We start from the raw sequence: 16,584 nt of genomic DNA, 5'->3' as shown, positions 1-16,584 counted from the left end.
CTCTCCAAGACCTCCACACAATCGCCAATTATACCAGCCAGGTCCCTCAAATTCTGGTGGTCAAGGATGGAGAAGTTTTGGAGCGAATACTGAAGAAATGACTGGTCAAAGCGCATTTTTGGACAAATTGGCTGGAGAGTGCGTCCCAAAAGTGGCGATTGACATTAACGAGGCAAATAAGAAAGAGGAATTCCGGGCTCACATTGAAAAGATTTGCAAAGCGGCAATTGCTGAACATGAGCGAGAAGAGCGTGGTAACAAAGAATTTGATGCTGCGACTGTCGAGCTGAAATGTTACGGAAGTTTGAGCTCCGGCTTTGCAACCAAAGGTTCTGATATGGATCTTGCACTTCTTACACCCTTCTCGAATCCATCTGCGGAGTTGTCGGAGTCTCAAATACCACGACTATTGGAGAAGAAGTTGCTGAGTTTGGGATACGGCGCACGACTACTCACTCGAACAAGAGTTCCTATCATCAAGCTTTGCGAGAAACCGCTCCCAAAATTAATGGCTGATCTTCTAGAGGAGCGTAAAAAATGGGATAGTGGCTTGGGTGAAGGTCAAGATGATGATCCAGACGTAAAGCACTTGGAAATTCTTACCACAAAGTCTCCGGGATCAACCCAAGTAGGTGTAGACTCGAAAAAAGCCTTGGCTAAAACCACGAGTAATCCTAGCAGTCTAGTTAATTCAGGTAACACGGGAAACACAAATCTAACTGAGAAGAAAGGTATTACTTTGAAGCAAAAAGACCACCAGAATCTCATTGACTACCACATTTGTGCAAAGCGTGCTTTGAGAAAAAATGGTGGACGCGATTTATCTTTAAATTCTACTGAACTCAGTATCCAGGAAGCGAAGATTCTTAATGAAGTTTGTCGAGCTTTTATACTTGGATTGCATTCTGAAGACTTATCCAATCGGCTATCTAATTATCCATCTGTCTCTCCATTGTTTGATCCTTCCATTCCTTTTGTCCAGCGATCTTTAAATGGAATTTGCACACAGATTGAAGGGGAGAGGCTAGCCATGGCATGGGAGAAGCGTACATTAATGGAAGCAACCGATAAACAAGAGTCGGAAGCTCTCGCCGCTCTCGAGGCATGGAAAATTTTGCAGAACAAAACAGGGCCACTCACTGAGTCTGAAATCTACAACAAACAACTTCACAACGCTTCTGAACGCCTGAAAAGGATTCATTCTTTACGCCTTCTGTATCTCGAGCAATTGATGTTTGAGAGTCCACAACAATACCTTGGGAGAGTGGAAAGACTCAAAGAAGATCTTGAGGGCAAGGGATTGCCTCAAAACCTCATCCGGCCACGCAACTTAACGGAAGAAGAGGTTGTGGCGCGGTTTGTTAAGCATTATATTGATGGCATTCACGATGTTCATATTCGAGAAGCTTTGCAATGTATGGAGGAAATAACGACATTGAAAGATGTAGCTCGCCGACATCAGATTTTGCAACTTGCCAAAGATTATGAACATGCCCTTGAAGCTGATCTCTATGACGAGATTTCCATTCACAATGTTGAACGATACATCTCGGTTTTGCGAGACCTAGCTAGTAGACAATTTTCTGTTGATTCTTCACAAGCGGAACTGGTAGCCATCATCCGTACTCTTCCTGATCCGACTCTAATATCACTGAATAAGCCGCGGGATCGATACAAGGATCATCTTGAGTTTCCTAAGGACAAGGTCGGCATTCAATGTGATATCAATTTCTCAAATCATTTGGCCTTGCATAACACATTACTTCTCAGGCTGTACTCTCTATGTGATACAAGAGTCAAGATGGTGGTACTTTTTGTGAAACACTGGGCAAAGACTCGTGGAATTAATACTCCATATCGAGGCACTCTTGGAAGTTACGGCTATGTACTGATGGTTTTGCACTACCTGATAAATGTTGCCAAACCCCCAGTCTTGCCCAATCTTCAACACATCAACAAAGAGCCGCCTGTACATCTCTCTCCTGGCGAGAAAGAAGCTCAAACTACTTGTGATGGTCAAGATGTGAGATTTTGGAGAGATGAAGCAGAAATCAGATCTTTGGCTGAGCGTGATATTTTAACACAAAACCATGACTCGGTAGGGTTGTTACTTCGAGGATTCTTTGAATACTTTGCACAGAGTGGGCTGATGACGACGGTTCAAGGAGTCAGAGGATTTGATTGGGGTCGTGAAGTTTTGAGTTTACGTTCAAACTATGGAATTCTTAGCAAACAGGAAAAAGGATGGGTCGGTGCCAGAACAGTCGTTGAAACTACACAAATAGCAGCTCCTCCAACTCCAGCAAGTCCCAGAGCTGTTGAAGGGAATACTACCAATTCAACCACGGCGACGGAACCTAATGAGGCTCCCAAGACTGTGGAAGAAACCAAGGAGGTCCGTCACCGATATCTTTTGGCAATCGAAGATCCATTCGAGATAGAGCACAATATTGCACGTACTGTGACTCATAATGGAATTGTGTCCATTCGAGATGAATTCAGACGTGCATGGGGTATAATCAGAACTCTCGGAACAAGATTCCAATCCAAAGATGGACTTTTAGATCCAATACCTGACCCTAGCGATTCCCAAGCTGAATTGGAAATCCTACTGAATTCGATTCACGGACGGAAAAACAATGGAGTTGGAAAAGTCTAAAGTTCTATGGGATTATGGCTTTCTCAAGCTATCGCAAATGGAGGATAGAAGAACGGAAAAACTGGAGCACTTGGCGTCGTTATGGAAGAAAAGCACGATTTTACGAATTAAAAGAGATGAGGTTAGCTCATGCTAGCGCACCAAACTTGTACCTATGCATGATTGTTGGTGATTCTTGATGTTCTTTCAGCTGAATTTGAATGACTTTCACTCACGTGAAGAATCCAAGTGGATTTAGGCCCTTGCATTTTCCAGGATACGTTGCATTTGTAATTATTGATTTTGTACTTCCCCGCACATTGAAAGCTACCAAATTTCCCAATGAGTTTTGGACAATACGAATTGTGGAAATAACACACAATCATGTTTCCTGTGTCATGGACGGAGTATGCTTACTCGCGTACAAAGCGGGAGGTTTACGCCATGAGCGCCGCATAAAGTTTGGAGATTTCTCATCTGGGGAAATTTCCCCACGAATATGAAAATTTCCCCCACAATTGCAGGGTAATTTCTCCATTTTTACTCCAGGATCACGCCAGGATTGAACCCAAGCTAATGAGAAACGTGCATGTCTATTGGAGCGCCACGTCTAGATAGATGAAAATAACAAAGGGGATTGGTGCATTTATTATTTCAATCATTTCCGTGTGGTGGTAAGACCCTGGTGTCGGTGAGAAAAGATCCTACGGCGCAGCACTCCATGTTATAGTTGTCGAAATCCCATGGGGAAATATTTAGTACATGTACATTTCAAACCCTTGATCAACGTTACACTTGATTGTCGGTTGTATCTTGCATCTTTTTATACCTTTGTACCTGCTTTTTCCATATCACTAGCAGAGGAAGTCAGTTAATTGATTGAGGATAACCTCGATTCAATTGTTTCCTTCACCTCATCACAAAAGGTTTCAATCGGTATTGTCGATAGGAAATCTATAAACAAAACACAAGATGTTTAACACCACCAATAAGAGATGGTACAATTGGTTAGTATCATCCCATCATCATCAGATTTCAACTCTCGAAGTAAAGTCTGATTTCTCTTTAGGTACATATCTATGGTGGCAGCAGCATGCATGGTATTATACGGTTATGATGCATCTGTTTTCAACGCATGTCAAAATTCTAAACATTGGGTTGCATACTTCAATAAACCAGTGAGCAGCATAATCATTCTCGTCGCCAAAAGACAAATGCTAATATGAATCAGAGTACATATAAAATCGGTCTCGTAAACACATCTTACAACATCGGTGGCATCGTGTCAGGATTCTTCTTCGGTGGACCAATCGTACGTGAACTATCTCTCAAACATTATTCCACAAGCCTCTTTAGATGCTAATAACACTCTAGGCTGATCGACTCGGACGAAGATGGGGAATGGGAATCGGTTGTTTGTTAACTATCATTGCGACTTTCGTGCAGTGTTTCGCTCCGAGAGGAGATCTTAATGCTTTTATTGGTGGTCGTGTTATTATTGGTTTGGGACAAGGAATTGCTCTGAGTTCGTATTGTCCTGTTATGAAATGTTTTTGATGTGTGGTTCTGATATTTGTTTAGCTGCTGGTCCGGTTTATATTGGTGAACTTGCACCGCCAGAGATTCGCGGTAAGATCATGGGATTCTGGCAATTGTTCTACTCAGTCGGTTCGTTCATCGCCTACTGGATTGCCTTCGCCACCGGAAAACACACTGTCGCCCTCGGAGATTGGGATTGGAAAACAATTGTCATTTTCCAAATGTTGGTTCCAATCATCATCTGTATTCTTCTTCCCTTCATCCCAGAAACCCCTCGTTGGTACATTCGAAACGGAAACATTGAAGGGGCCCGTAATTCCCTCCTCCTCGTCCGCGACACCGAACAAGAAGTCGAAGATGAACTTCTCCAAATTAGAGAAGCGCTTGAATATGAAAAGGAACAAACGTCTACTAGTTCCTACAAAGCATTATGGATGGATAAATCCGTTCGAAGGAGAATGTGGATTGCTTTTATCATCAACGGAGGTCAACAACTCACCGGTCAAGGAAGTCTTAATAGTTATTCTTCGGCGATCTATAAGGGTATCTACAAAGATGCTGAAACTATCAATCTCATCAACGCTATCAACGGTACCTGCGGTATTCTCTTCACTCTCAACGCGGTCTGGACCGTGGATCGCTACGGACGTAAATTCCTCTTCATCGTCGGCGGTTTCGGTATGGCTCTTTGCATGATCGCTTTTGCTTCAGTGGGTATAGCGACACCCAACGAGTATTATCTTAACGGCACGACGAGAACTCTTACGAAAGATCAACCAGTTGGTATCGCTCTTACGTTCTTGTTGTTTTTGTTCATCTTCTTTTATAAACCTACTTGGGGAGCAACAACTTGGATTTGGACGTCGGAAATTTTTAGTATGAATGTTAGGGCTCAGGCAGTGGGTATGTGCAGTCAGTGGCAGAATGTGTCGAATTTGATTTTTAATCAATTCTTCCCTGTTTTCTTGGCAAAGTGTAGTTTGTAGGTGTTCCCCTTCCTATCTCCTCATCCCACTCTCCTTCACGTCGCACCTAACTAACATCTCACTCCACAGCTACACATTCTACTTCTTCGGCGGCCTCAACTGTCTCCTCGCTCTCTTCGTCATCTTCGTCGTCCCCGAAACCCGAAACATCATGCTCGAGGAAATGGACGTCCTTTTCGGTGGCGTGAATCATGTAGAGAAAGGAGGTGCACGTCTAGGACTCGAGGATTCACATCACGCGAATGCGAATGTGCATGTGCAGCATGTAGAGAGTTTGGCGGCTAAGGGTGAGGGTGAGGGGATTAGAGAGGTGGGGGTTGAGAATGTGGTTTTGGGTGAGAAGGTTTAGGGTTTGGATGTTTGGGATGAGAACTGGGTTTGGGGCAGGGAGGGTGGGTTGGTACTTGGGTCGGAACTTGGGGCTGGGTTGGGTGGTTTGGACTCATGGGTTATGGTTTGGATATCGGGTTTGATATCTAGTGAATGATACCTCTCTATATATACGCACATTTATACACATACAAGGGAAATAGAAATCCTAGTTCTGATTATTATAATTCTTTTCTCTATATCTGTGTATGATCAATATTATAAACTCTTAAAATATCTATTTATTTATAAACTATAATTATTCCATTTTAAAAAAGTTAAACCAAAAATTAAAATTCGGAGATTAAAAGCTTCAAAATGTATAAACGTGTAAAATTACATTATCTTCTAATTCTATCCTATCTAAGCATAACTGTCTGTATGAGGGAGGTATTTAGTTAATTTTTACAAATTCCAATTTATCTCGGTATCAAAAAGTATTCATTCTATTCAAAAAAAATATTATTCTTCTTCTATACTCTTATGAAAATCCATATCAAGAACATTTCATTTTCAAACTATCAACAAATACTACAACACCATCCAAATCAATCCCTCCCATCTCAATAACTACACTACAAATCCGCCAACTCTAAACACAATTGATGCCCAATAAACTCTTATCCACATTCGTACAAGTCCACGTCGCCTTCTTCTTGCTCGGTGTTGTGATATTGATATTTTGGGCTGAGATGTTTATACAGGACTATATGAACTACATGTTAGTCATTTCTTACAGTGAGATAAATGAAGCGTAGAAGAAAAGATAGAGAATACATGCAGAGTTTTAACTGTTATGATATTCGATGTAAAGAATAGAAAGATACTTACACTAGCACTACTACATACCAAAGTACCAACTTTAGGATCATGTTTTGAACTAGCGACGCCGACGAAATTCTTGAATACGACATCTTGGATGATCATTTTTGTCTGTTATGATGGTTAGTTAATGGTTCTTTAGTCTCATGTGAGGGACGAGGATATGGTAAGAGCGAAGTACTTACAGGGTAGGCGTTGCAATTTGCGGTCGTTTGCATGTAGCAAGAAGTGAGTTCAATGGAGTCTATAGAATTGGCAATCAGTAAAGATGCTTCCCTCGACGAAACTAGAAGAATACTTACAATCGTCATTAACAACCGTCATTCCATCATATGTAATATTCTTCACCACCCCACCACCTCCACCTGCGCCATAAGGTAAGCTTCCATCTTTATTTGGCACAGCACCTGCCCAGACTTTGATTCTTGCTGCATCGCTAGCATTACTTAGTGTATTGTTGTAAACGTAAATATCTTCGACGATATCGGTAACTCCGACATATTGCCCTAAACTTCCCACAGATATACCATGCGAACCAGTACAGGCTAGGTTTTGGATAAGAATGGAACTGCTGTTGGGTTTGAATGATACACAATCATCCGTGTTGAGAATAGTCGAGTTTTGGATTGTAATATGGGAAGAGAGGTAGGTATCCCATCCATCTGTCAGGGAGTTGGCAGTTAGTACTCAATCTCTAGCTTGAATAGGGAGAATAACTCACCAGAATTCTTCACCGGATGTGAATTACTTGTCACCGCCTTCAAATCCATCCCACTAATCAAAACATCCTGACTACCCGTAATAAAATTAAACCAATTTGGCGGACTCTTCATCTTCAAGTCGCTCATACTTGCCCCATTAACTCCATTCATAACAAACAAGATTGGCCGTCCAAGAGAACTATCTTTTGCAAATGCATCCCACCAAGGTTGACCATTACCATCAATAGTTCCTCCTCCATACCAGTTTATATCATTTCCTCCCCATTGCCAAAAAGCACTACTATTTTGGAAAACATATTTGAAACTGCTGGCTGTCCAGTAGGTTATGTTGGAAGAGAATTGGATGGTACCTGAGATGTCGAAGTCGATGGATTGGAGGGATTGAATGTCTAGGGCCGTGGAGATTGTGTAAAGGGTTTCATTTAATTGGACAATTCCGCCGTGGTTGCAGGATTTTATGGCGGCTAGTAAGGCGGGAGAATCATCACGTCCGGAACCTAAGGATGGAACATGACAAGTGCGATTTCGAGGAGCGGAGAGGGCGGTAGTAGTCAAGTGAGGTTTGGAAGGTTGTAGAGGAGAGATTATGATTTCTGGACGTGAAAGAATTGAGGATGTAGTTTCAGCACTGGAAGAAAGATTGGGGAAGGTGGATAATAGAAATATAGAGAGAAGACTGTAGGAATAGGAATTGAGATGCATTTTTGCGTCCGTTCACTTGTCGTAGATATGAGGAGTGTGAATAAAGTACACTGAAAATGGGAGAATAAGTACTACTAGATATCTTTCAAAGTTCTAAAGTACATACATCTCCTAGACATGATCCGGGAAATGGACATGTGCATTTCGGATTCTAACTCCACCGAAAGACGAGTTATGACATCTACAGCTGCCACTACCGTAATAGACGAAGATTGGCAAAGCATATATAGGCTAAAATCGAAAAAAAACATTGCTTTTAGAAATATCCTTCCATTTCACTTGAAAGTTGAGGGGCCACATTGTAACCCAATCAAGTAGTAGATGTATGTAAGTATCAAGCGAGCAGTAATCACAGTATTGATGGTATTCTTGGTGAATATCTAGCTAACAACAATTGCAAAAAGTAACAAATAATTATAAGATGGATAAAGATTTCCTTGAAAGAAGATGGAACCTAATGCACACTTTAGCTACATCCTGCGAGCCCCTCCTCCCCTCCCCCGCTAGCTTAATGTGGGGAGAATTAGTATCCACCAATGATATTGATCTCCATTCAATACATCCCCTCCATGCGGCCGCATGCAAAGTACAGTGGGTGGCACCTGAAGTTATTCACAACTAATCACAAACAAAAACATACACTTCCGGCTAAGAAAAAAAAGCTATTTTCGTGGCTCAAAATTCAAGCCTCATGAATAAATGAATGACCTTGAATATTCACAAATCCCAAGCTCATCATGACTAAACCAGACACCTACACAAATCCCATTCTCCCAGGCAATCATCCCGACCCGTCCATCATTCGCTCTGGCAAAAACTACTTCCTCATCACATCTTCCTTTGAATACTTCCCCGGAATCCCTATCTATCATAGCACGGATTTGATATCATGGAGACTCATATCGCATGCGCTAACTCGTCGATCCCAGCTTGATATTCGGACGCCTGAACCTGGAGGTGGGATATGGGCTCCTACTATTAGGGAACACAATGGATGGTTTTATATTACTGCTGCGTGCTTTGATAGGTATAGACCACAGGAGGATCAGAGGATTTGGCCTCGAGGATTTTATGTTAAATGTAAGGCTGAGGATGTTTTTGGTGGTGAGTGGAGTGAGCCGGTTTGGTTTGATGAAGTGGGCTTTGATCAGGACGTAAGTGATTTTTGGTTTCGTGATTTCATACTACGTCTAAGCACAAAACAATGAAAGAATTTGAGGCTCACAATAAGACCAGCTATTCTTTGACGATGATGGAGAAGTTTATCTATCAACCACCCGTCGCAAACATGAGCGTACCATTGGAGTATCTCTCAAGGACTTTGCTATTCACATCACCACTATTGATCTTTCAACAGGAGCTTCTACATCTGTACCCCAAGTAATTCGCTCCTCACCATCTGGAATTGCAGAAGGATCCCATATCTTCAAGCGGGGAAAGTTTTACTATCTCTTCACTGCAGAAGGAGGAACGGAGTCCGGTCATTGTGAATGGGTATCAAGATCTTCGAATGGTCCCTTAGGACCATGGGAAACAATAGATGCTCCATTGTGGAAAATTGGAGTTGAAGGTGATGAGGTGGTTAATACAGGTCATATCGATATTGTTGAGGATGAAAAAGGAAATTGGTGGGCAGTTATGCTTGCATGTCGGCCTATAAAGTTGGATGATGATCGATTCAAGACTTTTGCAAGCATGTCAGGCGATTATGAGAAAGTATCTGGTGGTTGGAAATCTTCTATTTTTGGTAAGTTTATGATAGAAGTCTTAAGGAGCACGATAACTAATGTGAAATCCAGGAAGAGAAACATTTCTTGTCCCTATGACCTGGGAAGATGACTGGCCCATTGTCAATGATGGCAAGAAGATTACTCTCCAAGGCAAAGGTCCAGGATTATATCAATTAAAACAACCCACTAAGTGGCGAGACGACTTTACAAGTCCAGAGCTACAACTTGGCTGGTATCGAAAGAGTAATCCTACCAAAAATTAACAGTGAGCCTAGGATATGAAAATCAGCTCATTTGCTAATCATTTAATCCTTTGTATAGACACACCCCAAAAACAAGATTTCCAATTAACAACCCATCCCTCTAGCCTCCGTCTACACGGCAATCCTTACACACTCACCAGTCCAGCCTGTCCAACTCTACTCCTCCGCAAACAAACAACTCGCACAGGAGTCTGGTCCACACGACTCACCTTCAACCCCACAACCCCCCAAATGGAAGCCGGCACCGTAGTATACTGGAACCATCTCACACACGCCAGCATCTCCATCCACGGGAACCAGTGGGCCGACTCCACCAAAAGAACCATCCACTTCCACCTCTTCATCAACGGTAAGGATAATTGGACGATTGTCGGACCACTACAAACAGATGATGATGTTATACTCTATATCTGGTGTAGAGATAATGGCTACATCTTCGGTTATAGATCCTGCGACGAAAAAGATGAAAAGGCTATTATATGGTTAGGAGAAACAACAGTTGATGAAATAACAAGCGATCCTTTGATCGGAGCCCCGTTTACAGGTATGATGCTCGGTGTGTATGCGACCGGAAATGGGGATTCAGGGACCGCACCGGCGGATTTTAAGTACGTGGAATTTGATGCCGAGATGGTACCTGATCCGATTATTGATAAAGGATTTACTTGTTGTGGATAATTATGATTTAGTGGTTGAGGTTTGAGGGTTAAGTAGGATGTTCAAGGTTTTTTGTCACGGGTTCATAACTCGTTCTGGTTTGCCTATATAAATGGATAGCTTCTACTTCCTACATCGTCGGTGTATCTTCTAGCACCTTCTTTCCTCCTTTGTAGAATATCATTATATTACCTAGAAGACCTATCTGCCACCATGATAATAATTATCAACAATAATATTTAAATATATTTCAGAGTTTTATAGGAAAATTTTTTTTAATATTATTAATAATGTTAAAAGGAATGACCTCACACAGGGAATAGTGGGAAGCTGATAGGGCAGAACTGAGGTAATATTGGTCTAGTAGGTTAATCTCTCTTCTAAGTTCTACGGAAGTGCGAAGCTCTCTTACAGAGAGCTTCTCAATCTAGTCCTAATAGGACTAGTGCCCTGTGCACGTGGTACGCAGGAACCATTCACTTTAACATTAAAGATAATAAATTCCTAGTCAAAATAGAAAATTCAGACAGAATAGGCAATATAACCGAGACTACAAAGATTATCTGAGTATCTTTCATTTTTTTAAATAGAATTAAAATGTTACGATGGTAACAGCTGACTTGTTTTCGTAAGTTTGGGCCATATGTAAATCTGTTACGATTCGCTCAATTTAATATGAGATTTCGGTCACCCTAAAAACTCATATACACGCATCATCAGAGCATACGAACAGGTATGCTGGATCACCTTGGATCATCAGTGATCCTGAGTGATCCAAGAATTACAAGGATCTATATATTCAGTATGAATTCCTTCTTGTAGAGCCTCGTGCTCAAGACCAATCATTTAGTATACTCTACTATTAGTTACGAATTGCATCATTGTCATTACTTAAGTCCCTGCTTGACGCCTAGTTATAAACCACCTCGAGAGCCTAGAGCACTTCCACGTGATCCAGACGGCAAACCTCGTAACATAAAAAGACGCTCGCCGGAAGTAAACTTTTCTGACTAAAAAAGCAAGCGGTGAGGAGATAGCGGCAGAAAAGTGGGCTTTCATTTTACCCCTCCAAAAATAATTTTGAAGAATTTCGTCACAGGCATCATCATTATTATCTATCACTCGAAAACCCGAAAGAACAATACAACATGCCGACTGAATTAGAAGAGGTAAAACCTCAGTTACTTTTATTACCATAACTGTTCTTACTAACTACTATCATAGCTTGTCGATTTCATATCCCATGGCAACACTCAAGTGCGAACGATCGGTATGTTCAGAATGTTCAAATCATCGCAAAACTTTTGACTGATTGCGTCACGATAGCTGTCGAGAATTTGATACCATATTCGTTGTCGCAGCCTTCAATATTCAAGACAAATGAGCTTTTGCCAGTAAAGGACCTGAAGTTACTGGTCCGCGACTACAAAGTACGACTGTAACCTCATAAAACATCTTCATCAGTGAAGGTTCGACTGACGCCTGCACAGCAAATAGCCAAAGATGCGATTACAATTCTTATAAACTTGTCGACAGACAAGGACGTTTTGGAATATCTTGCGAGTGATAAGGAATTTATCAATACATTACTGGGCAAATTAACAGTATGTCAGTCTCCTTAGTCTCCAACTCGACAATATCTAACAGCGCTTCTACTCCAGAACCCCAAGGAACCAAATGCAAACTTCATTGCTATGTTGCTGGCGAATCTTGCAAAATGGGACGACTTCAAGCAGATTATAACCCTCGAACGTCCTGCGCCGAAAGAATTAACTTCGAACAATCGCGCGATTGATCAATTGATGGATCTTTTCGTGAAGGGTGCAGATGGAACATACAATACAGAAGCCGACTATGACTACCTCGCATATTTATTTGCAGATCTAGCCAAGCACGAAGAAGGAAGGAAATACTTCCTAACAAAACAGGAATACGATGGAGTTGTACCTCTCACGAAAATGACGGTTTTCACCGAACATAAATCAGATATTCGTCGAAAAGGTGTTGCGTCGACGATAAAAAATGTTGCGTTCGAAATAGAATCACACCCCTTGTTCCTGTCAGAGGATGAGATCAATATATTACCATATTTACTGCTACCTATCATGGGAAGTGAGGAATTTGACGAGGAGGATACTATGGCAATGTTACCAGATCTACAATTATTACCACCAGATAAAGAGAGAGACAGCGATCCGACTATCATGCAAACCCATGTGGAAACATTGATGCTACTCACAACGACAAGAGAGGGGAGAGATATAATGAGGGAGATCAAGGTATACCCAATAATAAGGGAATTACATTTGAAGATTGATCATGATGAAATGAGAGAGGCTTGTGAGAGACTGGTACAGGTTTTGATGCGGGATGAAGAGGGGGAAGAGAAAGTAGACTCCGGCATGAAAACCTTGGCCAGAAGATCTGACAAGCCTTCTTCATCTCCAAAGCCATTCTCATCACAGTCAAATGGTGTTGCAGGAAGTTGGGCATCACAGGATGCAGAAGACCCTGCATCAGATTCGGACGATGATAAGATAGTAGAAGTATAAATCATCAAAAATATTGAATATAAAGAAACAGTTTCCTCATTTTTCATCCTCTCATGTCAATCATTTCGCATTCCATTCAAACTCTCCACTCCACGATATCTTCAGTTCCATCATTCAACCCCTCAACTCAAAGTAAATTTATTACTAACGCCCGTAAACGAACTAATCTTCCCCAAAGCATTCTTCGAATCCCCATTATATCTAATCCTATACGTCCCAGGCTTCGTCCGATCCGCGGTCCCCGTCTCCCAACTCACAACCACATTACTCGTCCCCGTCAACCCGTTCACCCTCGTCCACGTATACACCAAAGACCAATCCCAATCATCTCTAACCGTCGCCCACGTCCCATCACCCCCCAACTGTTCCACCGCCGTAAACGTACCCTCAAGTCTTAAATTATTCCGCGGATTCGCTCCCACAAACGTCGTGTTTACCACCGCGCCTATCTTATACGCTGACGCTGGTTGCACGGATACATTTCCGAAAGATCCACTATCGTATACTACACCCGTTATGAAACTTAAACTCGCATTGACGTTATTAGGGGGACTGGGTCCCGGGGCTGGTTGGCTGGTATTGGATGCTGAGAGGTAGCCGATGGCGGAGGTGGTCAGGTGGATATAGGCGTCTAGTTCGTGTTGGCCGAAGAGGGTCGATGCGCCTTCGTAGCGTTGGACGGTGTATTCTTCGGGTGTGGCGAGATAGTGCGCGTATGTGTTTGCTGGACCGCCGAGTACGACTTTGGGGGTTGTGGTAGTGATTTTGGAGGTGCTGGCGGCGGTGGAGATGGCGGATTTCCAGCGGCGGCCGGACATGGTTGTCGCTTCGGAGGGGGAGATGATGATTATTAGTTGGCCGACTCGGAGGAGTTGCATGTCGACTGTGGGTGGTGGTTAGTTGGGTGGGTTTTGGGGGATGGGAAAGGAAGAGCTTTGATTGGAAGAGTAAATGATGGGATGGAACGAGAATGGAGTGATATATAGAGGTGGATTGGGAGGGGATATGGTATGGGAGATGGATGTTGGTTGAGAAAAAATAAGGAACGACGTACCAATATTAGGAGTCCAAGCATAAGGAGAAGACATCTCACCAACATCTAGAAGGACGGGCTTTGGGTATTGGCAAGCAACCTAAGAGACATTAATACTAGTATCCTACAACAAACAAAACTATAGAATTAAAAACAACATACCTGTTGAGCGGTCGGCACCCTAAGAAGACCAGATACCAGACTCCAAAGAGGATCATTGGGTGCACCTGGATCATTCTGTGTGAAATCGAATACTCCCGGCCCATCAGTAGTACCAGCCGCAAACGAATATCCTAAAGCCGCAGGACAAGTTTGAGCAATCGATCCATTCGCAAGCGGGAAATCGTAGTACTGCATATCCTGAAAGAAGTGGAAAGATTTGACACTTCCATCCACGAGTGGTGTACCAACCGAATCCAACGAGTTCTATACAAATCAGCAATTTGCTTTCGACGAAAGGGAAAGATGACTTACGTAGAGAGCTTGAGCAGCGTCGTATTGTCTTTGACCGATAATGTAACAACTTGTAACTCCTAAATCTAAGGCTTGGAAAGCTGGACCTCGACCATGACATGTTTCGGATTTACCAGCACAGGTGCTGTTTTCTAATGTGCATTGTTGACCAGAGCCGTCGTCACACCAGGCGCCGAGAACGTTTGGTGAACTATCTCCAACGCTTGATTGGGAGAAACCGGCTACGAAACCTGGAGCAGCTTTGGGGTCGTTTAAGGCTGCTTTCTCGAATAGATAAGCTGCAACTCCTTTGTTGTCACCTGATTTATAATTAGAATGTGTTTTTGTCAGCAGGGTACATGGAGAACTAACCAGTGACATGTGTATTATTCTCCAACATGGAAGTACCATGGACACTGAACCATGTCAAGACACCAATGTTCAATCCATCCGAAGCTCGTTGGAATCGGAGCATACTCATTGTCTTATCAACATTATCTGGATATAGTGCCCTCTCCGCTGCAGGGTTGGCAAGATATGCATAGAGGCTGCGATTAATATTTGCATCCGTGATATTTGTATCGGCAGTACTTAAATATCCCGTAGTGAGCGACTCATGTGCTCTCTTAATTGAGAGAACGGCGCCGTCTACAATTGCTTGATAGCTTTGCTTATCAAAACCTAGTGAAGTTATTTGTGGTAAAAGATAGTTGTAGTATGCTCCAGGACCAGAATGCTGATGTGTTCCTGTGACGGCAATGTTATGTTGTCCGTAGATTGAATATGCTGAACCTAGGGCTGCTACACCTTCGAGTATTCCATATCTAATTGCAGTATCTCCAGATGCTGTGTCGAGAACCAGATAAATGAACCGGTTGGAAGGGTTGTTAACATCTCCGACAATGAAAGCTCTGGAGAAAATTCGTTGACGAAGTCCTGTTCCAACTTGGGGAAGACTGGCATAGCCCATAAAGTTTATTTCGACAACAGGACTATCGATGTCAGTAAAGCAAGTGTATTAGGAGATGTACTTAGGTCTTACCCCGTGATATCAGCCTTGCCGACCCCTATGAGGTACTGGTCACCTGTTGCTCGTGTTTCATGTTCATGTTCAGATGCCCAGTCGGAATTGATGTTGGGAGCCTCGTTGCTTGGCTGAACACCTCCGATATTTGAAAGTTTCACAACCAATGCGGTAAATGCAGTAAACAAAAAAAGTCCCGCGAATGCATAGAATATTGCACTTGCTAGAGACCTTCGGCGAGGAACCTCTGGTCGCTCATCTTCCACTTTTTCGTCCGCCAGGACTCCTGAGTATTCAAACCTCGACATGATCAATAACCAAGGAACGAAAGTACAATAAGAAAAGAAAGACAAGTAGAAAGATGGTAGCAGGAAGATAATAAATCACCCAGAAATAACATTCATTTTGGTGTGGCTCGCGTGGTTCAATCATGGTTACACTTGCCATCTTTTGACCTTGCATAAAATATCTGATTGAAGAAGATAACGGACATTTGTACCGATGAAGTAGTTTATCATAACAACATTTCAAGCATAATAGCATCGCTTGCACTTCATTGTAACGAGAGTATCGGTGATCAATTACTCCTTTGGTATCATCAGCCGATCACCCCCCCTGACAATCTTCTGCGCAACCTATAATCTTGTTTGAATCTGGGGAAGGATTGTGACAAAGTACTCAAGTCGCTTCTATGTATATAGATGCATGTCCAATAGATAATGCGGGGAATCAATACTTCAGGATTTAGCTCGGATCTTGTTGGAAAGGGAGCTAAAGGACCTATTTTGGAATTGCATACAGTTAGATATGGCAGGTCGTTGATTTAACCTCTAACCGACTGCAACTAGCTGCGAACATATTAACCCTCTCGGCATTTTCGTATTGCAATTTGCACATGATTGATAGATGCCGATATCTCTTGTCAAGGTACCCCTCATTTCAAACAAGAATGGGGGCGAGTTATCAGGCTGAAATGGTCGCGTATAACGAATTCGCATCACTCAGCTACACAACTATATATTTTTAGCGTAATAGAATTTAGTTGATAGGGTGTTGAAATAGACGTACTGTAAGTCTGTAACCCTACCGATGTG

General features: G+C 42.4%; 6 protein-coding genes across 6 annotated transcripts; 4 read left to right on the top strand and 2 right to left on the bottom strand.

Annotated features, from left to right (window-relative positions):
• Nucleotides 1-97: 97 nt before the first annotated feature.
• On the top strand, nucleotides 98-2,659 carry SS1G_04209 (hypothetical protein; the record flags this gene model as incomplete). Its single annotated transcript, XM_001594352.1, has 1 exon — nucleotides 98-2,659. The coding sequence occupies one exon, from the start codon at nucleotides 98-100 to the stop codon at nucleotides 2,657-2,659; it is 2,562 nt and encodes an 853-aa protein (XP_001594402.1).
• Nucleotides 2,660-3,610: 951 nt separating this feature from the next.
• SS1G_04208 (hypothetical protein) lies at nucleotides 3,611-5,512 on the top strand (the record flags this gene model as incomplete). The annotated part of the gene is made up of 6 exons (XM_001594351.1): nucleotides 3,611-3,645; nucleotides 3,708-3,816; nucleotides 3,870-3,950; nucleotides 4,013-4,163; nucleotides 4,220-5,159; nucleotides 5,233-5,512. The coding sequence occupies 6 exons, from the start codon at nucleotides 3,611-3,613 to the stop codon at nucleotides 5,510-5,512; spliced, it is 1,596 nt and encodes a 531-aa protein (XP_001594401.1).
• A 612-nt stretch (nucleotides 5,513-6,124) lies between these two features.
• SS1G_04207 (hypothetical protein) lies at nucleotides 6,125-7,778 on the bottom strand (the record flags this gene model as incomplete). The annotated part of the gene is made up of 5 exons (XM_001594350.1): nucleotides 6,125-6,238; nucleotides 6,364-6,465; nucleotides 6,540-6,598; nucleotides 6,657-7,016; nucleotides 7,076-7,778. 5 exons carry the CDS (start codon nucleotides 7,776-7,778, stop codon nucleotides 6,125-6,127), a joined length of 1,338 nt encoding a protein of 445 aa, XP_001594400.1.
• A 737-nt stretch (nucleotides 7,779-8,515) lies between these two features.
• SS1G_04206 (hypothetical protein) lies at nucleotides 8,516-10,449 on the top strand (the record flags this gene model as incomplete). The annotated part of the gene is made up of 4 exons (XM_001594349.1): nucleotides 8,516-8,932; nucleotides 9,015-9,525; nucleotides 9,578-9,751; nucleotides 9,830-10,449. The coding sequence occupies 4 exons, from the start codon at nucleotides 8,516-8,518 to the stop codon at nucleotides 10,447-10,449; spliced, it is 1,722 nt and encodes a 573-aa protein (XP_001594399.1).
• Nucleotides 10,450-11,576: 1,127 nt separating this feature from the next.
• On the top strand, nucleotides 11,577-12,980 carry SS1G_04205 (hypothetical protein; the record flags this gene model as incomplete). Its single annotated transcript, XM_001594348.1, has 4 exons — nucleotides 11,577-11,597; nucleotides 11,653-11,698; nucleotides 11,926-12,032; nucleotides 12,090-12,980. 4 exons carry the CDS (start codon nucleotides 11,577-11,579, stop codon nucleotides 12,978-12,980), a joined length of 1,065 nt encoding a protein of 354 aa, XP_001594398.1.
• Nucleotides 12,981-13,233: 253 nt separating this feature from the next.
• Nucleotides 13,234-15,798, bottom strand: SS1G_04204 (hypothetical protein; the record flags this gene model as incomplete). The annotated part of the gene is made up of 7 exons (XM_001594347.1): nucleotides 13,234-13,247; nucleotides 13,366-13,863; nucleotides 14,035-14,113; nucleotides 14,176-14,439; nucleotides 14,488-14,786; nucleotides 14,839-15,458; nucleotides 15,509-15,798. 7 exons carry the CDS (start codon nucleotides 15,796-15,798, stop codon nucleotides 13,234-13,236), a joined length of 2,064 nt encoding a protein of 687 aa, XP_001594397.1.
• Nucleotides 15,799-16,584: the final 786 nt, after the last annotated feature.

This window comes from Sclerotinia sclerotiorum, genomic scaffold, assembly GCF_000146945.2.
Source record: "Sclerotinia sclerotiorum 1980 UF-70 scaffold_5 genomic scaffold, whole genome shotgun sequence".
Taxonomy (NCBI): Eukaryota; Fungi; Ascomycota; class Leotiomycetes; order Helotiales; family Sclerotiniaceae; genus Sclerotinia; species Sclerotinia sclerotiorum.
The sequence above is the reverse complement of the archived record's forward strand: the minus strand, read 5'-3'. Positions and strand labels throughout refer to the sequence as shown.